Source organism: Microtus pennsylvanicus, chromosome 3 (assembly GCF_037038515.1).
Source record: "Microtus pennsylvanicus isolate mMicPen1 chromosome 3, mMicPen1.hap1, whole genome shotgun sequence".
In the NCBI taxonomy this organism is placed as follows: Eukaryota; Metazoa; Chordata; class Mammalia; order Rodentia; family Cricetidae; genus Microtus; species Microtus pennsylvanicus.
Window position 1 is genome coordinate 49,737,195 of NC_134581.1, and position 23,678 is coordinate 49,760,872.

A 23,678-nucleotide genomic window follows, 5' to 3' on the forward strand; every position below is an offset into this window, starting at 1 on the left:
GGAAATGGGAGGCGGTGGCGGGAAGGAGGCAGAAATCTTTAATAAATAAATAAATTAAAATTAAAAAAAAAAGGCCGGGCGGTGGTGGCACACGCCTTTAATCCCAGCACTCGGGAGGCAGAGGCAGGTGGATCTCTGTGAGTTCGAGACCAGACTGGTCTACAAGAGCTAGTTCCAGGACAGGCTCCAAAACCACAGAGAAACCCTGTCTCGAAAAACAAAACAAAAAAAAAAAAAAAAAATCTTGGCAGTCACTGAAACTCCAGCCCACTATCTGATCTTATATGATGTCTTTGGACTCTACAACTAGAACATCCACACTAAGTAAAACACTGACTTTTAAAAGGCTAGCAGTAACTTTGTCATTCATGTGACAAGTAATTCAAGAGAAAAGATCAGAAAATACATGTGCAGTATCTGACACCCAATCTTCTTCCTAACACATACCAATCGATACATCCATTGTTATAATCAACTTCAAAGTTTATTGTGAAAACTCTTACCCTCTACAAGGCAATTCTACATTCAGAACTAACAGTAGTAAGTGACAGAAAAACAACCACCAATGACAGTAACAAATAATTGCACCAATGTAATGTCAATCTACCCTATGGGAGAAAAGTCTTAAAAGAAAAAGTCAGAGATTCTGTGACAAAGATAAAGCAATATACTACTGGCTGTGAGAAAACATGTATAAACCATTATCTGCGTCCAGCAAAGTGGTACACAGCTATAATCTAGCACTTAGAACACAAAGATAAAGAAGATTGCTCTTTATACCAAGAATAATCAAAAAACTCTCCCAAGTTATCTGAAAAACCACCAGTTATTATATGAAGAAATCCCCAAATTCAATGGATAAAGCAAAAACAAACAAAAGAATTTTGGAAACAGCTGAGAAACATGAGCAAACGCCTCACCAGAGAAGATAGCTAATAAGCTGTGTGTGAAAAAGTTCATCACTGTCACCAGAGGAGTGCAAAATAAAATAAGGAACTATTTCCTCACTCCTGCCAGAATCGATTGATCCAAAAATAGTGAATATGCTAGATTCTGACTCCGATGATGATAAGACTGAGACTAGTCATAACCAGATCATGAGAATGTAAAATAGTACAGTCACCCTAGTAGAAAACAAAACAAGTGACCACTATATGGTCTATTAACTAGACTTAAGGTATTTATCAAAAGAATAAAAAAAAATGTATGTTCATCCAAAAGATCCTCTACAAGAATTTTATAGATATTTAATTGATAAAAACAAAACCTTGAAAACAGCCAGCACAGCTGTTTTTAGCAAGTGAATAACTAAACAATCCATTAGATACTGAGGAGTACTTCTTAACAACAGAATGGACAAAATACTGATAAAATTTGGATAAATCTTTAGCAAATTCTTCTAAGTGAACAAAGGCATGCCCTAAAGCTATATACTGTACAATTCCATCTATACATTTTCAAAAGGACAGTACTTTAGAAATAGAAAAGATGTTAGTGCAGTAGGCAAGAGATAGCTTGGTGCGGTTATAAGTAAACAGGTGTGGTTATAAGCCGATAACACTGTGTATCCTTGACCCGATGAACTGTTCTAGATCTTGTCTGCGGTGGTGGGACATAAAACTACACATGCATTCAAATTATATAAAAAGAAACAAACACCCTGAGAAGATATGAGTGAGGAGTGTGGAGTGTGCACTGATGACATCATCACACTGATGATACTACCCTACTTGAAAGTTATTACCAATGAAGGTACTAAGCACCTACTGCTTATTCTAACTGTACGTGAATGTAATTATTCCAATAAAAACTGTATTAAAATCTTATCTGTTTGTAGGGACAAAACTTATCTGGAAGTCTTCCTCAATTCATCAACCCTTCTTAGAATATTCTTTATATACAAAAGTGACCGTGAGTCCATATTTACATTCAAGTATTTTACAATCTTGTGGAAAAGGAGTATGCACAAAAAAACCTTTAAGACTAGGCAGAATATTTGCAATCTGGTAAACATCACAAGAGAGATACACAGCTGAATGTAAGACCAAAATCTGGTATGCTTACACAGTGGAATATTGTTTGCCCTTAAAAAGGAGTGGAGTAGTGACACATGTTATTACAGGGGAGAACCTTGAAAAGCTTATGCTAAGGAAAACAAGCTAGACACACATACACACACACCAAAAAACCAGAAAACATACACTGTATGAGTTCTCTTTGTGCCCACCAACAGGAACAATGAGTAAACTAGATCAGTCCTACAATACAGTTATTCAGCAACAGGAATAAAACATTGTGATGAACCTTGAAACACTATGTAAAAGTAAAAAGTAAAATTCCATAAAGGGAAAAAGCTATGAATTCCATCTGTATAAAATCTTAAAACAGGCAAACAACTTCTGGTTAAACAATCAGTTAGCAATTGCTTCTAGGAGACTGACTGCAAAGTGAAATAAAGAACTTTCTGAACTGACAGAAATGATGTTCTGTACCTTCAGAGCTACTTGGTTTACACAGGAAACTTACATTTGCCAAATTCACCAAATGGTACAATTAATACTTGTGCACTTATATATCTCTGTTTACTGCACACTATCCACAACAGCTCAGCTGTGGAATTAATATGGGTGTCCAACAAGAGGAACAGATGAAAAAACTTCACATATACACACTTTGGGTTTTGGTTTGTTTATTTGTTTTCATTGTTGTTCTTTGGTTAGAGACAGGGTCTTGCTATCTGGCTGGCGTGGAGCCTGCTATGTAAACCAGGATGGCACTGAACTCACAACCTTTCGTATGTTTCTGCCTCCCAACTGCTGGAATTACACCCATGCAGGACATACACAATGGAGTCAGTCAGACATGAGGAAGACAGTTTTTGGTGTTTGCAGGAAAACAGTTTGCAACTGGAGATAATCATATTAAGTGAATTAAATCAATGTCACAAAGACAGATATCATATTGTCTTCTCATTTCTAGTTCCTAGCTTTTATACAAACACATAAAACCATGTACATATTGTGACAAGAACACAGAAGCAAAACTATCTAGAAGAACGAGAAGTAACAAGAGGAGACGAGGTGAGAAAGAGAAGATAAGAGGTGTGAAGATGTTCACTATACAGTCAAATCTCTCTCTCTCTCTCTCTCTCTCTCTCTCTCTCTCTCTCTCTCTCTCTGTCACACACACACACACACACACACACACACACACACACACACACACACAGACACAAAGTGAAATTCACTTATGAGTGGGGAAGGAGGAAGAAACTCAAACAATACTGAACTCTAGCTACTGAGATATAAGCTGGTATTTAGATGTAAATTACTCTGCCATCTACAACTCAGTTCCAAAGGGGCAAACAAATTCCTAAGCATTTTGATAAAGCAAATACAGCAAAGTCTTAATTGGAAAACATAGATGGGAGATATTCTTAGAGTAGAAGAGTAGACTCTTTCTAGTTTTCTGAATGTCTAAATATTTTGGGCTGAAAAGATGACTCATCAAGAGAAAAACACTTACCACCAAGCTTGACAAGCTAATTCAATCCTCAGAACCCATCTGGTAAAAGGAGAGAACTGACTCCAGCAAGGTGTCTTCTGACCTCCACATACATGCCATAGTGTATGAAAAAGTTAATAATTAAAATATTGAGAAATATACATACCAACAAAACAGTTGTTTCTCTTCTTCTCAAGCACTTGGCTTATGTTTCTAATACTGCAGAGTGAAAATTTGTTGTTGTTAAGTTTGTCCCCAGACGTTGCTCTTGCATACATGATATAATTACCATTTTCTTTTTGTCCTAAGTTCTTAGACTCTCCTGGTGTGCACTCTGTTCCAGAATCATGCTGCCAAATAGAATATGATGTAACATTAATAGGAAGTAAAATAGGGTTTCCAGGTCATCTGCTTAAGTGGAATTCTCTCATCAGAAGAACAGTGGAAATTATACTTTCCTTGAGGAAGGATCTAACAACTGCCTAGGATGGTGGCACTTGCTCACAGAAGGAAAACTGAAGGTCTAAACACAAACTATCTTAGAGCTTTGTAATTTGGGACTAGAACTGAGCATACACCATCATAAAGACTATTGAAAAGAAGCTTCTAAGGTTGGCAGTAATAATATGGATTACTTAGCATTTATTAAAATACATGGTAAATTACTTGCTAAAACTGGTTCAGGAAGGCAGAGAAGAAAATGAAACCCAGACCAGTGCTGGGGAAGGTATGTTCCATCACTGCCCGGTGAGAGTTACATTCTTAAAAACAGCAAATTGTGGCCTACCTGCCTAGTTTTAATTTATTCAGGAATGGTGTAACAGATCTCATCAATGCTTATAGAAGGAAAACAGATTGTAAATAAGGATGCTTACTATTTGCCACTTCAGATACAGGAACAAAACTGACAAACAAAGAAGTAAAAAGACCCCCACCCCCACCACTCCTCTAATACAGACATATACACAAAGGACTACTTTGACTGGAAGCCAAAAGGATTCAGAGTTCAAATACAGAGTAAAGTTTCACAAGTATACTACAACTTCAGTTAGAAAAGAAAGCAACAAAACTACTTCCTAAATTCAAAAGCTACCTTTGGTGGGATAGACTGCAATTCCAGCATTAAAAAGGCTGAGGCAGAGAGATTACAAATTTGAAGTTAGCCTAAGCTATCCAGTAAGAACCTATCAAAGAAAAGAAGACATAGAGGAAGAGGGTGGCAACAAAGAGGAGAAAATATTCATAGAAATTTAGAAAAAGATTTAAGAAAGTATTTAAAAATCAATACTGATTATCTATGTTTCAGTGTGCCTGTGTAAGATAAGCACTGAAGAGTCTAAGTTTTTTAATGGTAGCAGTTAGAAGCACTTGCTGCTTATGCAGACCTGGGTTCAGCTCTCAGTACCCACATGGTAAGCTCACAACCATCTGTAAAATCCAGTTTTAAGGGTTCTGACACCTTTTGCTCTATAGACTTGAAGAACCCATCTGGTACACAGACATATGCAGACAAAACACACATATAAAAATAATTTTTTAAAAGATTTCTAAGTAAGGTAGGCTGAAGCAGGAGAGACATCGGATTTGAAAGGTAAGAGGAGACAACATAGAATATATACTTTGAATTGAATTATGTCAAGGCCTAAATACAAGATAGGAAAATCTGTAGTGATAATTCATTTATATTTTAATAAATAAAGCTTGCCTGAAGACCAGAAGGTAAAACCAAGCCACTAAAGGCCAGGCAGTGGTATCTTATACCTTAATCCCAGTACTAGGGAGGAATATAAGACAAGATGAGACAGGAACTCATTTTCTTTCAGTCTAAGGATTTCTTAGAGGTAAGAACTCTCTAGTGGCTTGGCTGCTTTGCTTTTCTGATCTTCAGGTTGAACCCCAATATTTTTCCCTGGGTTTTTATTTGTGCTACAGAAACCTTATCAGTAGTATCATCCATCACCCAGCAGAAATAAAGTCAGAGTGGCATGATTTAAGCTAGATTTGCACAAAGACCACTCTGGTAAAAGCAGAAATACATCAGACTTCTCATACTAAGAAGTAGGACCCTTCTCATTTGTGACTACAGCTTTTTACAACATTTTTAAAAAGCAGCTTACAAATACACAATAAATATTTGGGATAATAAAAGTGAATATAAAGAATAAGGCAAACCACCAGGAGAAAGTAACATTCTGTGGCAGAGACATAGCAGGAAGGAAGTGGGCAGAACGAGATTTCAGAGGAAGATGTCAAGGTGGAAAGGTTTGGGAGTTTATGTTCAGCTCATCTATAAATCACTCAATAAATACTTATTAAGAATCTACCATGCATATGTAGAATTCACAACATGCACAAAGAAAGAGTGTGATTAAGTATGACAAGGTCATTAAAAGTAGTCAAGTAGGAGAGGAAAAGGTTAGCAAAACAGACAAGGAACAAGAACCAAATTATCTATTAAACAATTTATAAAATAAACAATAATGTTAATTTACTAAATGCCAATTCATTGGCAGTCAGATAAAGATTAAGATGAGAAGTGAGGGGACTAAGGAGATGTGGCTGAGCAAGTAAAATCCTTCCCAAATACGCAAACATGAGTTTAGATTCCCAGAACCCACATCAAAGTTGAACAAGGCAATAAGTTGGCAGTAGTCAGACAAATCCCAGGGGTTTACAGGCCAACCAGTCAGACTAGATAAAAGGCAAGCTCCAGATTCAGTGAGATATCCTGCCTTTAAAAAAAAAAAATGGGTGGCATGTAATGGATAAAGAAACTTTACACTGGCTTCTGGCCTACACACACACAAACTCAGACTCCACTAAGAATCTGTATTTTGAGCTCCTTTGGAGGTTTATATGAACATTAAAGCAAAACAGGTCAGTCAGGTGTGGTGGTGTATGTATGCCCTTAACTCCAGCATTCAGGAAGAAGAGACAGGCAGACTGCCATGAGTTTGAGGCCAGCCTGGTATACACAGAGTGACAGACAGCATGGTCTACACAGTCTACAAAAAAAAAAACAATAATAATAATAAATAAACAAAAATAAAATAAGCCAGGCTCTAGGGCAGTGAAAAGAAATGGTATTGGAAAAAAGGGTATGACAGCACCTCTGGCAAGGCTTGTGATGGAGAAGGCTGTGAAGAAGGGATGTTTTTCCTTGCACCTGAAATTGCAACATAACCATCGACATCAGCCCTCTGCTTATCGCTGATACTTTAAGAACGCTTCTGAAAATAATTTCTCATTTTCTGATGGAGACTTAGACAAGAAAAGTCTGAGACAATGCATTTTAAAAACTTAGAAAACTCAGAAGTGCCTTTCAAAATTTTAAATCACAAGTTCATGAAATTTTTATTAGTTTATTTATTTTGGTGCTAGAAATTAAACCCTGGGCTTCATCTATGCTACATGTGCACTCTATATTGACCTATGCCCTCAAAACCAACAAATTATCCTTTTGTTTGTTTGTTTGTTTTCTATTTTGAGACACGGTTTCTCTATGTAGCTTTGGAGCCTGTCCTGGAAGGAACTAGCTCTTATAGACCAGGCTGGCCTTGAACTCACAGAGATCTGCTTGTCTTCGCTTCCCAAGCACTGGGATTAAAGGTGTGTGGCACCACCACCCGTATGTTTTTTAACAAATTATTATGAAAATAAATGATTCCATGTTTACATATGATAAGGTTCAAGTAAGATGAATTTAGACAGTTTTCAAGTGGAATTCCCCCAAACATGCACTTGATAAGCTCCATTAAAAGCAGACATAATCTTTAACTATTTCCTACTTCTAAGTTGAATAAATGTTTTAGAGCACTTAAAAATCATCAGAATGGACCAAGTGTTGCAGGGTAGGAAAGACAGCTGTTGTAAGTGCAATAATCATATTGTGGTTATATATGAAACCTTTTTAAAATATGTAATGATGTTTTAATGTAAACATCTTAGCAAAGAAAAAGGAAGAAATGCAAAAAGCAGGTGAGGCAAAACCTTGATAACTGACTAGAGGTCAGCAAATGAGTCCCTATTACCTATAAGCTGCTATTACACAGCCTAAGTTAGGAAAGGCTTTCCATATTTGAAGAACTGAGAAACACATAACATGGAATGTGAGACAAAATGTTACCCCCAAAGCCTAACAAAAATGTTCAAATAGGCCCTTTGGGAAAAGCTTGCCAAATCCTGTTCTACATGGTGGGAACATGGCCTATTCTGCTATTTCTTCTTCTGTGTATCAGAAATTTATCATAAGAAAATGTAAAGTATCAATCAGAACAGAAAAATACACTCAAGTAAATCACAATACTGCTTTAACAGAAACAAAGCTAAAAGACATCATACAATGTAGTAGATTATTAAAAAGAGACTCATTGAAAAGAAATTTGAGTGTATTATGTGTTGGTGACTATTTCAGAACCAGCAAATACAGATAGATCACTTTCTGTCTGAATGAGCCAGGCAGAGTCGGGACTGGCTGATGCATCCACAGATCGTGGGAAGCAGGGACAGGAGGGTCAGGACAAGACTGCCTAGGCTGCATGAGACTTTATCTCAAACTTGTCTCCCCACAAAGAAGCCAGATAAAATTCTGTGCTTTTACAGAATTCTTATTTTCAGTATGGTCAATTACATCGCTGTGCTCTGGCACAGTAACACTAAACATTCATTTATACACTACATGACAGCAAAATATCATTGGAAATAAAAGTCAAGCTAATCACTTTTTAAATTTTTTAATAATTAGGCTGTACTTACTGGAGATCCAAAGTTATGTCCAACTTCATGAGCAAAAGTAATATGAGAGACTTTAGGAGGCACGTGAGAGCCATAGTTCTGAACAGTAATAATGCCAGTGTTCAACGACTTCTTCTTGCCATCTGAATACAACTTGCTTTTCTCACATATTCCTCCAGAGCTTCCTAATTCAGATTTTTAAAAAATAATAAAATAAAGCAAAAAGTCTAAATTAGTGATCTATTCCCCTCCAAAAAATGGGTAAACAGTAAATGAAATCATTATATGGAGTTAAAACATATATACTTTTCAATGTAAAATACATCTGGTACCTAAATGACTCAAATACTCCAAAGTTCCTGTAGTCCAAGATTTAAAAAAATTATTTAAAATAAAATGTTAATGGTCCCTGCAAAGAAACCCCAGTACTGAATACACAATCTTTACATGTTTCTCAGCATCAAAGTTTCTGCTGCCATTAACATACCAAAACAAATGTTTTCTTTAAATTTGAATATGTACACATTTATACTGAATCAAGGATATACCCCTTCATATTTTAAATGGAAAACTTATAAATTAAACAAAAGTTAAAATATCCTTAATTACATTCTGCAAAAGCCACATCTACAAACAGAGAAGAGCATTTAGCATGTGATGGCAGTCCTTCGATTCAATGCATCTATCAAGAGTTCTACTGGTGAAACACTAACTAAATGATACGAATTTAAGAAATAAATTAAAATTTATTAAATTAAATGAAAGAAAGAAGGGTAGAGAGAAGGTGGGAAGAAAGGAAAGGAAAGAAAGGAAATATGGAAGAATACGAGTATCTAGTTTGCTACAAGGTTACTGGACTAGTCACACAACTCTTTAGCAGCTGTGAAATTAAAAAAAAACTGAATTATGATTTTGCAAGATTCCCTGAATTCATTTTCAAATTTTAAAAGAAATTACTTATAGTAAGCAGAGTAACCTATTTTGTAGTTTGTCTTTTCATTTAACAAAAACTCTGGAGTTCAAGACCAAAATGACAATATATTCATAGCCAAAGGAATAAAAGAAAAAAATAAATGAGAAAAATCTACTTAGCTGGCCATCTGCCATTCACTTCATCTCAGACTCCCAAATACAGTTACAAACATATGTCACCATGTTTATTTTTTTTAACTTTATAAATATTTTAAGAAGAAATTCTTTAGTCTATGTTCACATTTAAAAGAACGTAGCTCAGGTGCCAAGATCCTGGATTTGGTTCTTAGCATCACAAAAATTTACTATTTAAATAAACAGTTTTTCTTATTTAGTATTATTTTTAAAGATTCATTTTTAATTTTATATATGTAGGGGGTGAGCATGTGCACATGTGCGGGTAAATATAGAAGTCAAAAGAGGGTACCAGATCCCTAAGGTTACAGTTCTTAACCACTGAACCATCACCCCCACCCCAGTATTTTAAAAGACAAAATCAAATTGATTAAAATATTCTGATAATCAAATTATTTCATTTTAGTTTCAACACACTAGGATACAAACATTTTACTAAGCCATTTAAAAGTCTAATGTTTTAAATTCCTGATAAGACATTTAATAGAAGGCAACTGGAAACAGAACTGCAAAAATGGCATGATTACAGCCAGGCATAGTAGAATATACCTGTAATTTTAGCAATCAAGAAACTGAAGCAAGAGAATAATAAGTTCAAAACTAGCCTAATAAGACCTTGTTTTGTTCCCATGTCCTCATAAAAACAACAAAAATCTATTGTTTTAATCCTATTAAATATATGGCAACACACATAAATTTGAAAAACTGTTAGGATTTAGCAAACTGAAATCATAATGCATTTCATGGAAAAGGAAAGTGAAGAATAAGCCAAGTGCAGAGTTAGCCCACAAAGATTCTCTGTGCAAAGATCCTTCCTGTTCTTTTTCTGAAGGTTACATCATTCTAGGAACTAGGAAATTAAATTCATGAGTAAGTACTCTAGAACAATTATACACCACACATTAACTCTGAGCAAGTAGTAAATTAATATCCTGTCTTGGTGAAGAATCGTCATGTGAAACTGATACAAAATAACTCCTGTTGAACTTGAACCAGGCACAGAAGACTCCACACTGCACAACAGTTAAAAAAGAGTAAATAAACACATTTAAAAAAAAAATAACAACCCGACATATTACTGTAGTTTTTAGGTTTAACTAACTTAAGGCAAGATCGTATATAAGTCTGAGAATATGCTTCTTAAATACAGTCTCTGTGATTTATATATTGCTTAACCTCCTAAACAACTGTTCTGAGTCTTGAGTTTAATATAATTATAGACTAATAGCATATATTGAAGCAACTCAAATCACACAGGAAAAAATAAGATACTAAATTTTATTTTATAAACTATGGTTTTTAAATACTGCAACTAGTTTTGACATACTAGAAAATCAATTAGAGATCTAACATCTTGCTAAGTTGACTCTAACTCAAGCTCAGTAACTACTTTACATTATGTAAGGTTATGCTGCAGAGTAATCACAGAGAAATAAAACCTGTGAACAGAATGAGGAATGTTTTTTCATTCAAACCAAAAGCAGTAACTAACTGAGAAAGCTACAGCCATGTTCACTTATCTGATACACTGAGACAGGTTATTACAGGACAGAACACACCTCAACAAAACCATGTCGGAGGTGTGTTAAAGAGGTTCAGCAAATGAAATGCAATAGAATGAAGGTGAGAGCTATCTAATTTAAAGGTTTTACTTGTAATCCCAGCACTAATGCTTGGGAAGCTGCAACAAGAAGGTCCCAAGTTCAACATAAATTCAGTGAACCCTCTATCTCAAAAATAATATTTATTTTGTTACAAAATCACTATATCAAATGATAACAGGTTATCATTTAACCCTGAAGAAAACTGTATAGTAATCTTTCCTGATTTTGGATTGACTTTCTCCCCTGGTGCTGTAGACCAAACCCTAGGCTTTATACATGCTAAGCCAGTACTCTGCCACTGAGCCATACCCCCTGTACGTCTTTATTTGGGAACCAATCTCCTGATTGTGCCACTAAAGGCATGGCATAATTTTAAGTAGGAATCTCCAAGTCAACTCAGTTCACTGTGAAGATACTGGGTCTTTGATCAAAGACACTTAAAATAGCACTCAACTACAAGAAAGCCTTAAGTAAGAAAGAAGAAACAGAGTACATGATGTCTTGGTTCCGGAACAAAAGAAAAAGAAGAGATAATTTGAAAAACAACAAAAGATTTAAAGATAAGAACTTACTATTAATATATTTCAAATCTCATTTTCCTGCATCAACTGGGTAAGCAAAGAGGACTGCAGCTCAAAATCTACATACATACTCTGCGATAATTAACCAGAACATAACATCTTCTCTATTGCCAGTTTTTGAAATGTGAAATAACTTCAGAACTTAATGAATTAAATTTAGGGCAAATTAAACAACAGAATAATTAATGAAGATTAATTAGATCAAATAAAAATAAAAGATTAAGAAATACTAACAGACTATTAAACCCAATAAGTCAGCTATGAAGTATTATCTTTAAAATACAAGATAGCAACAAACACAAGTAAGACATAAGCAAAAAGATGGAGTCTCAAAGGAAGGAAAATAAATTATAATATAAATTAATCTGATGCAACATAATTTACCAAAATGTATTTAAAAAAATAAAAGCAAATAAGAGCCCAGGGCTCTTAGTGCCACTTGTATTCCCACAGAGCCTCAACGATTACTCCACATGATAATGCTGGATTATAGCAGCGTTCCCATGTCCAGTTTCTTTTCTTAAGAAAGAAGAAAATGTGTGTCTTCCAGAGTGTTTTACTCTAAGGAAAAAAAAAATGACAAATCTAGCTGCACTTTTTAGGAGAAATTCAATCAGGGTTACAAAGAAGCCAAAATGCAGCAGCAACCAAACGTAGCATAACTATAGGCCTTGACCAGGTGGCTTAGCACAACCAGACAAAATTCAATTTATTTTATTTTCTTGAAGTTGATATGCCCCTTATATTTTTACTTCTCTGTGATTACAAAAGGAAGTGCTTATAATTATTGGCTCTCTGTGTAATGATTTTCATGGGTTTTGTTTTTTAATTTCAGTGTAAACACCTCTGAAAACACATACCTTGTGGTAACCTGAAGCCCCTATCTGGGTAAGATTCTGATTGATTTTAACAGAACAAAGGGACAATGGCCTCTCATTTGAAATCCAGATGAGACATTCCCTATTTCTTTTTAAGCTGGGAGTGAAAAATGGTTGGGTGGTCACTGTTTCAAAAAAAAAAAAAAAGAGGAAAAATACAATACTAAACAGGGCAAATGTACAGTGACTACTTTTCTGACCTGGAATTGCTGTATTATATGTGACATCAAGAGCCCTAGAATGTGGGCACATTTCTACCTTGTCTGCCAAGCATATTGCATGTGCCAACTCAGGACATGATCACTTGATTCTTTTGACATTAAGAGAGCCCCATTTGATCCTGACAGGTGGTCAGGAAATGCAAATGTACTTCTGCTCCTTCTTTTGTATGAGGTCACCTGGGGAGTGGCTGCCTTCAGGTCTAGAGTAACTTCACTACCTAAACAACAGAATGCTAATGATTTGATGTCTCAAAGTGTTAAAACTTTGACTGAGTTATCATTTGTATCATGTTGATAAAGTCTTTTGCTACCTCCCCCCCCCCTTTTACATTGGGTATAAAAGCTATGGAAAAATAAATGAGGCGATTTTAGTAGAAAGAAAGAAAGAAAGAAAGAAAGAAAGAAAGAAAGAAAGAAAGAAAGAAAGAAAGAAAGAAATGCAGTCAGTAAAATGTAACAAACCTCTACTGAGAGGCAGAACCTATTATCCCGGGATAATCAAGTAGATTATATATGCAACATTCCTTGTAAAATCAAGTGTATATCAAACTCAAAATTAGTTCAGTTACTGAGGACAAAGCTGCTGGTGTTATTTCAAGGCAGAAACCCTGTATGAAGGCAACTGAAAAGATTCCTTCCTTCCCTCACTCTGGCCTCTAATCTCTCTGCCTATCCTCTCTCTAAGAGCTTTTGGGAAAATCCTTTTAAGACCCAGAGTTGAGGATTTAATAGTCAAGTTAGAGGGCATTTTTCACCTGAAATAAGGGGGAAAGGTTATTAACTCAAAAGGAAAAAGCAGAGAAGGGAGAAAAAATGAGGATAAAGGTTGGAAAAAAAAGGTCACATTTTCCATTCTGAAGACTCACTCTTCTGTCAATGCTCATGATAGACCAAAGTAGAGTCCTATTTCACCCACACAAAGAATCTAACAATAAAAACTTACCCAGTGCCATTTTAACAAAATGACTAGTATCACAAAGCGATGGTCCAAATATCCCAAAATCTAGGCATAAATACTAAGCATCCCTAAGCCCACACCCCATCTAATCATAAGAAAATCATTTGACATCAGCATACGACATCCTACAACCCTGCTAAACAGCATTCTTTAAAACCAGTACGAGGATGGGAGTGGAGAACTCGCCATAACACAACTCTAAAAACTGTTCTAAGTAACAATAAAGCTTCTTTAAAAGGAAAGTAAGCAGTTATGTATGTAAAAGACATGAATCTAATATTTCAAGAAAGATGGTCAAGCTCCTTTCAGGCTGCACATGTCTACTGTTAAAATAAAGACCCAAGGAAATGAAGGTTTTTTCTTTCTTTTTTTCCTATCTGTTGCTTCTTACCAGTTTCTCTCTTCTTTATCTCAATGCAGAACAGAAAAGACAATAAGGTTTTTGGTTTTGTTTTGTTTTCTTTTGACAAAGCAAAAGCATAGTTTTTTTCCTCTTGACTCTCAGGCCCTATTCCAGGCGGCAGGGGAATTTAGTAGCATTTAGTTTTTATGGGAAAATGTAGGTTTCCCTTTTATGATGTCACAAGTACTACTTCTTCCCCCAAAAATTGTGTCAGCTTCTAGAAATGCCAAAATCAGGGTACTTCCCATATTTCTCTTTTAAAATTTTTACTTAGTTATTTATTTACTTAGTTGAGATAGGGTCTTCCAATATAGTCCAAGATGGCTTTGAATTTACCAAGCCTCCTGACTCAATCTGAGAGCTGAGATTACAGGTGTGTACACCACAAGGTCAACTCTTATATCCCTTTCAAAACAAAAAGCTGTTTCATCTATCCCACCATTTGCATTGGTGCATCCACTGTTGTGCATCTGGTCTTAACTCAGGTTATGTGAATTGAAGTTCTGTACAGGCACAGTTTTTTCCTACACTCAGTAAAACCTAATCTTCCCCCAAGGTTGCTTTTTCTTCCAAGTATTAAGACATTACACAACCTACCTGAAGGTGCTCCAACCCATGCCAGACCAAGAACACCATCATCAAAATCCCGGTCGGTGAAGACATAGGCCAAACAGTAGTCATCATGATTCTGCTCAGAATTCAGCTCCAGGAACTTCTCCACGCCAATATTTGGGAAACGGAAAGGATTTGTAGGGTCCTTTTCATCAGAAGTTGTATTGATCTAAAATTCAAAACAATAATTTAAATAAGTAATTACTACTACTGTTCTCTACCCACCTCCTCCCACACAGTCCTGAACTTGTCACAGAAACCATAAACACACAAACAAAAAGAACAAAAGGGAAGTAGGACAAGGAAAATGAAATTGAGATGTTCAATTTCTCAGCATCTGCCAGAGTCCTGAACAGAAGCCATGGAGAGAAGACACTGGACCTCCCCAAGTTCCAATAAGGGAAGTTTGGGTTCTCAAACTCAGCTGTCTAAGCAGGCTCTTTATGGGAGCTCTATAAATGAGGATGAGTATAAAGATACAAAACCTCAGAATCAGCTAATAACTAGAACATCAAATAAGTATGGAATTTAAGACTGATTTTCCTGGTTTTTCTTGAACATGAGTTAAACCTAACTAACTTCTTGATTTATTGTATTTTCTTGGTATACACAAGAATTCTGAATTCTACTTTCAACTCTTCTGTTTTAAACTGTTCCTGCAGATCTTTTGATACTTAGCTATTCTTCTCCACAGTCTCTCCTTCCTAATCTGAAGAACAATTGACAACAGATCTTTACTGAACAACACATTCAAGTGTCAACCTTGTTTCCTCCAGAGATGCCCTCCTAACAGCTTAACCACTAGAGCAGTTCGCTTTCCTGAGAAATCACACTCCAACTGGGTAACAGGTCATATAAAAGGTATAGATGAAAATAAACGTTTTTCTAGAAAGCAAATTTAGTCAATCTGAAAGGCCAGCTTTAACTGATACAGTGAGAATTACAGATTCCTAGGCTCCACACCCTCCAGAAACCAAGAGGCTGGGAGGCAGTATTAAACACAAACACCACTGGAAACAATAATCTAAGGACATGCTTCAGAATTTCTGGCTTAAGTATCAATTAACTGTACACCTTTGGTTATAGTCATTTAATATAAAACTATCCAAAATCAGGCAAATATATATATTATCATAACCCATTAAAATGGGTTTATCTACTTCATATGGAAATAAGTTTTTGACATTTCTTATACTAGCCATAATTAAAAACTGCATCTAAATTTTTGTCAGCTACATTAAAAATGAAGTTAATATTTAAGTACTACTGATCTAAACTAAAATGATAATCTCAGTTATGATGTTCCAAGCTGCCATATTCTTACTGATACACATACATCTTCAGTACCAATCATTTTACTAAGCTCTACCTTTCTCCCAAAGTTGCTAGATACCCACTACTTTCTATTATGTTACATTTTATTGTTTTGCCAATAAATCCAATACTCAAACCACTTTTTACATTTACTTACACATTTAAGGATTTCTATTGATTAGGAGTGACTCATAATGTAAATTATATTGCCCTTGAGATAAACCAATGCAAGATCTAATTACACTACCTTTGAAAGTAAGGAACATCTTCAGCTATTTTTATATATATTGTATATGTACTAAAAGTGTCTAGTATTTATAGTTCTTATTGAGTTACTTTAAGAAAAATATTCAAATATAAAGAAACTTTATGATAAAAATTTTGTAAGAGGATGAAGTCTTTTAAAACTTAGGTATATCCAGTTAAAAACTTAGAGTCTTAAAAGATATGCACATATATTTGAGAAATTCAGAAAATTATTTACTTAGCCTAATTTATCAGTTATTCAATATTTATTTGCATATAAATTAGAACAATAATTTTCCAAAGCAATAAAATACAACAATAGAAAATAGTGAATATCTAACAACTTTTGGTCAAAGGTAGAGTTTAGTAAATTTATTGGTACTTTGAAGATATGTGTGTATCAGTGAAGAATATGGGAGCCTGGAGGGCTGTTACTGAGATTATTTTAGTTTAAATCAGTAACACTTAAATATTAGCTACCTATTTTTAATATATCTGAATTTTAGGTTCAATTTTTAGTTATAGCCAGTATAACAAAAACGTCAAGAAATTACACTCAGTACCCTATGATTCTGTTCAACAGGTCTGGAGAGTTACAAACAGAAGAGGTTCTGATAGCCAAATGTAGAGTAACAGCTTTATTTCTTAGAGATCTTCTCAAAATCTTATATATATTGTAAACTGTGAATTTTCAAGATTATAATTGTTTCTCCACTTAAACACTGTATCTATTTTTCCTCTGCTCTAGAATAACAAAAGAGATACATCCAAAACAACATGCACAAGGCAAACCTTAAAAAACTAGCAATAAAAAAGGAGAGAAGTCAAGCAACGTTTATCAGACAAAAAAAGTAGTACTGTTTTACCTCTAGTGTAGTACAGATTAAGGACTTGCAGATTTGATTCTTGCAGTGATAAGTGTACATGTTCATGTGGCAGTCACAGGTTGACACTGGGTGTCTTTCTCTAATACTCTCCACTTAATTTTTGAGACATTTGCTCCCTGAACCTGGGGCTCATCAAACTGACTAGCCAGTCTAGCCAATGAACTTCAGGGACCAGCCTATATCTGCTTTCTCAGTACTGGAGTATGAATATATGAGGCCACACCTGGCTTTTACATAAATTCTGAGCACCCAAACTTGCACAGCAGGTATTTTACCAATTGAACTAACTCCCCAGGTCCCTGAATTTGTTTCTTAAATCATAAACTCAAGTTTGTATGTGTACATGCATACAAGCACACATGCACCAAGAGTAAAGAGAAGCAGCAAGAGTAAATATGATTTAAATTATATTATTTCATGTATAAAAATGAAGTAAAAAGCAAGTATATTCTTTCTTTGCAAACTTGGTCCTTACTTTTTAATTTTAAGCTTTATTTATTTTTGTTTTATGTGTATTTTGCCTTCATGTATGTAAATTCATCGCATGTACGCAGGTGCTCACAGAGGGCAGAAAAGGATATTGAATCATCTAGAATAGGAGTTATAGACAGTTTCTGAGCTATCATGTGGTGCTCAGAACCCAACCAGTCCTCTGAAAGTACATGAGTGCTTTTAACTGCTGAGCCCATCTTTCCAGACCATTTATTACTTTTTAAAATGCCTTTTCTAGAGTTTCTTACCCTTATGCGTTTCACCATGAAACTGATGTTACGGATTCCAGAGAAGTCTGTAGTCTGGTAAATTGTATCAATTGCTTTAACATGACTGGATATCTAGTGATTAAAAAAAAACATTTTAGGGGTATTGTTGAAATATGAAAACAATTATCAATTTCTTTTTGTACCATACAAATAAATTTTAAAATGTCTATGCTGTATGTTGAACAGAATGGAAAAGATGATTGAGCTAGGACACTGTTTTTCCCAGGCTCTGGCCAATCAACCAACCAATGAACCAATCAGTAAGTGCACCCCTACTTCAGTCCTATTAAAAACTGCTTCATCAGTCCAGCTTGCAGAGTCCCATGTCCCCTTCTTTTTACAGACCTTAATGCCTGGAATATCTTTATTTGTCCTTAAGACTCAAACACTTCTACACGAACCTAACAGTATCAGGGTATGCATTCCTTTCTCAACAATAGTCCTTCTGTTGCTGCACTGGCAGAAATTCCAAAGATTTGTTGATTACTTTCTATGTAATAGGCACAGCCTCAGGGGCCAGGGATAAACTGGTAAATGATATAGAGAAGATTCCTATAAATTAACAAAAGGTTTACTATAGTGAGGTATATTGGAGGTAAATAATCTGAATTCTAAAAGGGTATTACATGTATTTAAACACGAAAAGGAAATAAATTTAATGAATGATCTCAAGAGTTATTTGTTTACTTAGTTGACTTCCACCTAAGCCCTGGCTCTGACCACTCTGCATGCAACCTTCCAACTCATCTACAAAACAGCACCCTGGCTACTGCTTACATGTAAATATGTATATAAACTTTCAAAACTTGTTGGCAAGGCACAGAAAATGGCAAAGAAGTAGCATTAGTAAGAACATTTCAAAAGCAGTCTCTGCTGATAAACACTCTAAAGAACAGGAAGGCAGGACTGAGGGGTTGGCTCCCAATGCCTGTTCAGTTTTCTCACTGCTTGTGCTCCACTCTCATCTGTAGTGATTCATGCCGGGCGATGGTGGCACACGCCTTTAATCCCAGCACTCGGGAGGCAGAGGCAGGCGGATCTCTGTGAGTTCGAGACCAGCCTGGTCTACAAGAGCTAGTTCCAGGACAGGCTCCAAAGCCACAGAGAAATCCTGTCTGGAAAAGCCATATAAAAAAAAAAAAAAGAAATCATCTGTAGTGATTCAGGTAATTCTCTAGGCATGATTATATTGCCTGCTTCACAAAGAGTTCCTCCCTCTTTGCCTTTGAGTTTCCCATCTTTAGCCATCTCTACCTTTCTCAAATGGTGACTCCTCCTTAAAGGGTCACTTTTCTTCATGACCTCAATCCTTAGTGAATGACCAAGAGCACTTTATCTTCAAAAGATACTGTGGATATTTAAGAATATCCATGTCCTCTCAATTTACACTGTCTATCTATAAAGCTGTTTCCTGCTCTTTGAATGTTCTTATTGCTCTCCATTTTTCTTTTATCCCTAAACTATAGCTTATTGTATTCTTTCCATTTTTCACATTTCTTAAAAACCCTGTCTATTCCCACCACCAAAATGAAATCATCATTTATCGCACAGTACCTCCATCTTCTCAGACACAAATCCTTTGAGTCAATCATAAATTAAACTTTCTCTTGGTATCTTTAACATAAAAAGACATTTTAAAGGGTACCCTCAAAACATTTCTATTTTTATACGGATTAATAGACATTACCATAGTTGGTGTGGTAGACAAACCTGTAATCCCAGGACACTTAGGAGACTGAAACAAAAGGATTATCATGACTTCAAGGACAGTCTCAGCTGAAAGAGAACTCAAGCCACCCTTGTTCTCAGGGAGAAAGGTGGGGGACAGCTATAAATAATTTTACTTGGAAAACACTATGTAAGTACAATGAGATACAAAACAGAAATTATACACTACTCATTGGAAAAGTTCCTGTTTTTTCTTTCGAATTCAAAATAAAAATGGAATTGTTTTCAAAGGTAAGTTTCATACTTGTCTACCATGCATGAGGCCAGCCCCAAGTCCAAACACTTTCCTATCAAAACAAAACAAAGAATAACAAAAGCCTAAGTTTCAGCGTCATCAGCAAATTTAAAAAATTATTTCCTTTATCTTCTGCAGTCCAAAACCTAAACTGGTCTTCCCATCTTCTTTTGCACTTAGTTTACAGACTTCCCCATGGCACAGCTGAAACTATATACTTTCTTTAGCTTTTATTTAAGAAAACAAGCCGGGCGGTGGTGGCGCACGCCTTTAATCCCAGCACTCGAGAGGCAGAGGCAGGCGGATCTCTGTGAGTTCGAGACCAGCCTGGTCTACAAGAGCTAGTTCCAGGACAGGCTCCAAAACCACAAAGAAACTCTGTCTCGAAAAACCAAAAAGAAAAAAGAAAAAAAGAAAAAGAAAACAATAGAAGAACTCATAACACAGTGAGCAATTTTAAGTACCTGGGCAATCACAGCTTCTCGTGTTCCATAGTATTTAAAGAACAGGTGGTCTGTCTGGATATAGAGCTGACAAGTATTTCTTTCAGCCAGAGTTGTGCGCTTTTTCCTCAGGAGCTCGGGACCAATATTAGCAGCATGCTCCTCTTGACGTGCCTGTATGTGGGTCATTTCTGATAATTAGCTTGTTTCACAATTATAGTTTTATGGTTTAGAACACATATGCAAAACAATTTCATATCATATGACTATGTAATATTGCAAGTATTTCTAAAGCCATTAGTGTAACAGGGGCCGCTAGAAGTTAGAAAAGAAGCCAGGAATGTGAAGGGTAGCTAGTGGACACCAAAACTTAAAGGGGGTTGCCATGCTCTGGTGTTGTATGGCTAAGTAGAGCGACTACTCTCTACTGCAGCTAATGGCAAACTGCCAGGCAAAAGAAATGGTGAAAAGAATTAAGAAACACACACACACACAAAGTAGTGAAATCCAAGGAGATGGAAATAATGATGACTCTGATCATCTCACAAACACACACACACTAAAGGTATATATGCATTAACCCAACTAATATGTACAAACATGTCACTTATATTTTGCAATATTATACATAAATAGCACTTTTATCTACTTTAGCCAGAATAGTCTCTGCACAGATAATTTACTATTCAAGTAATTCCTTCATTTTAAAACATTTTCAAAGTGTATTTAAGATATATTCATTTAAATATAAAGTAAGTCAACAGCCATGCATAGTAATTTCTTCTTCGGTTCCCATCTACAACCTAATCCTATCAAACACCTAAATACCTAAAAAGTCTGGCATTTTCTTTTTTTTTTTTTTTTTTTTTCTTTTTTTTTTGGTTTTTTCAAGACAGGGTTTCTCTGTGGCTTTGGAGCCTGTCCTGGAACTAGCTCTGTAGACCAGGCTGGTCTTGAACTCACAGAGATCCGCCTGCCTCTGCCTCCCGAGTGCTGGGATTAAAGGCGTGCGCCACCATCGCCCGGCTTGGCATTTTCTATAGCTTTGACATTCCAGCTAAAGCTACCTACCATCTCTGGACTTTTAACTGGTTTTCATACTGTAATCCTTGTGAAAAAGAAAATGTATTCACCTGCATACTATATTTCACTGAATTTCTATTACTCAAAGGATAAATCTTTCAATTCTACTCAATGAGATCAGTTGTCACACAGCCTCTCTTTACCAACCAACCACTTTCCCTTTCCATGTTGCTTCCAGAAAAGAACCTATATGACCAAGGCCTATTCTCCAAAGTCTAACCATAGGAGTTTTCTATGGTTCTCCAGTACACAGCCTGCCTGTCTCCGGTCTTTCTTTGTATATAATTATGCTGTCTCTCTCAATCTGATTAGTATCTTCCCTCAGATGTAGAGACTGTCAGTTCAATCATTATGTTACTTCATTTATCTATCTTCCTTATTCAGAACAAACTTATATTTATTATTTGTTTAATTTCTGTCCACAACTCATCACTATTACTTCAACCACTAGAATGTAAGTTTTTGAAAAGGAACCTCATTGTGTGTGTCTTGCACTATATCATTATCACCTAATAGGTTTAGCAGAAAGTATTTCTTTAACGAATTACACTACTGTTGAATTCAAACACTCAAAAAAGTTTATGACATCAAAAACATCATTTTAAACCTAATTTGACAGTCGCATAGAATCTGAATTAAATTTTAATCCACAACTCCAAATTTACATTAACAATTTATATTTTCCTTCTCCCTGGACAATTCCCTGTTAATTCATATAAACTATAAATGCTAAATTATGTTCCAAAAAAAGGAGTAACAGTGAGATAATGAATGTTAATTTGCTTTACTATAATAATTTCATTCTCTCTATATATCTATAATATAGAGACTATATAATAAAGACACACAATTTTTAAAAAGAATTTTAAGTGGTAAAAATAAATTCTACTGGGTTAGTGATATAGCTTAGTGGTACAGTGCTTGCCTAGCATGAACAAGCCCTAAATTCAATTCCCAGCCATGAGGGAGGGAGAAATCAATACTATTAAAAAGCTACAGTCCTAAATAGTACACTTGGAGGAAGCATGCCTTTAATACTAATTTCCTCAGGAGACTTTCATTTAGGTGGTTTCTAGATGATGCCAGTCTGTTTAGCTTGAAAACGACTGAAAAGTACTTCATATGCACAAGTTTATGTTATACAGTTCATATTTATAATCATGTTACTTCATACATAAAGGATTTGAATGTTAATCTTAGCTACATTTTAAAGATGCATTTACTGTTAAAGGATCTGAATATTAATCTCAGCTACATTTCAAAACTGCATATACAGTTTTAAAACAAAACAAAAAAAACTTCAGGAGAAAAACCTGAATGCTCCAAAATGAAAATATTTTTTGAAGAAAAATTTAAATTAAGTTAGCCTTAAGTGTGAAGGAGATTCCCAAGTAGAGGAGATAACATAAATTAAGTGGTCAAATTTATTAATCATATAATTCAGAATTTCCATATCTTTATTGGGCTTTATTCTTTATCCAACTATTCCCTAAGAAGTGAACTGAAATCTCTGTCATATAGTCTTTCTACTGTTCCTTCTGGTTTAGTCAATTTCAGCTGTATTATTCTGTTCAGAGACAAAACCTCATGTAGCAAAACTGGTCTTAAACTCAAAATGGAGCTGAAGACAATCTTGAAATTCTTATCTTGCCTATTCTCCCAAGTGATAAGAAACCAGTATCCAACAAGTGAGCTACAGATGCAGGCACGGCTTTATATATGCTGAAGTTATAGTATAACATTACAACAAAAGAGAACAAAAATCTTTAAAAATATATTTTTCTAATGCTTTCTTACCTGAAATCTACTTCAATATTAACAAAGTATATATAATACTGATTAGAGTTTGAAAATTTTATCTCATATATTTTTACTTTCCACCTTTCTAGATTCCTATCTTTTAGAGAAAGAAGTTAACTTAGTAACTATATAATCCTTTACTTAATAAAATCAAATATACTTTTAAAATTTCACAGAAAATTTAAGAACTTGAGAACACATTCACTGCATTTTCATCCTGCTTCAGTCTCCCAAGTACTGGGATTCCAGCATGGTGCTCACAACCATGGGCAATTGTACATATTCTTAAAGTCTGTTATTCTCCTGGAGTGTTTATCTAGCCTTTGCTTAGATACTTAAATGGTGTAAAAAATTAGGGGCATGATAACATAGCATAGATTGTTTATGACTATAAAAAGAAAAGCTCAATGTCAATTAAAATGTCAACAGCACTGAGCTTTCATTTAGGGTGAGTAATCATCTTGGTTTGTCCAAAGACTCAAGACTCAGTTTTAAAAAGGGAGATCAGCACTACCTCCTTACTACTGCTAAATTATGTGCATGGCCTTTTTGAACATTAAATGAGTATAAATATTTCAT

The 23,678-nt window shown here is 35.3% G+C and overlaps 1 protein-coding gene across 1 annotated transcript in view; it reads right to left on the reverse strand.

The window, feature by feature from the left end:
* Adam10 (ADAM metallopeptidase domain 10) overlaps window positions 1-23,678 on the reverse strand; it is a 98,325-nt gene that overhangs the window by 15,352 nt on the left and 59,295 nt on the right. Inside the window, exons 6-10 of the mRNA XM_075965316.1 lie at window positions 20,238-20,390; window positions 17,790-17,882; window positions 14,588-14,771; window positions 8,260-8,423; window positions 3,671-3,854 (exon numbers count right to left, since the gene is read on the reverse strand). Coding sequence (XP_075821431.1) covers window positions 3,671-3,854; window positions 8,260-8,423; window positions 14,588-14,771; window positions 17,790-17,882; window positions 20,238-20,390 — 778 coding nt within the window. The remainder of the gene's footprint in view (window positions 1-3,670; window positions 3,855-8,259; window positions 8,424-14,587; window positions 14,772-17,789; window positions 17,883-20,237; window positions 20,391-23,678) is intronic.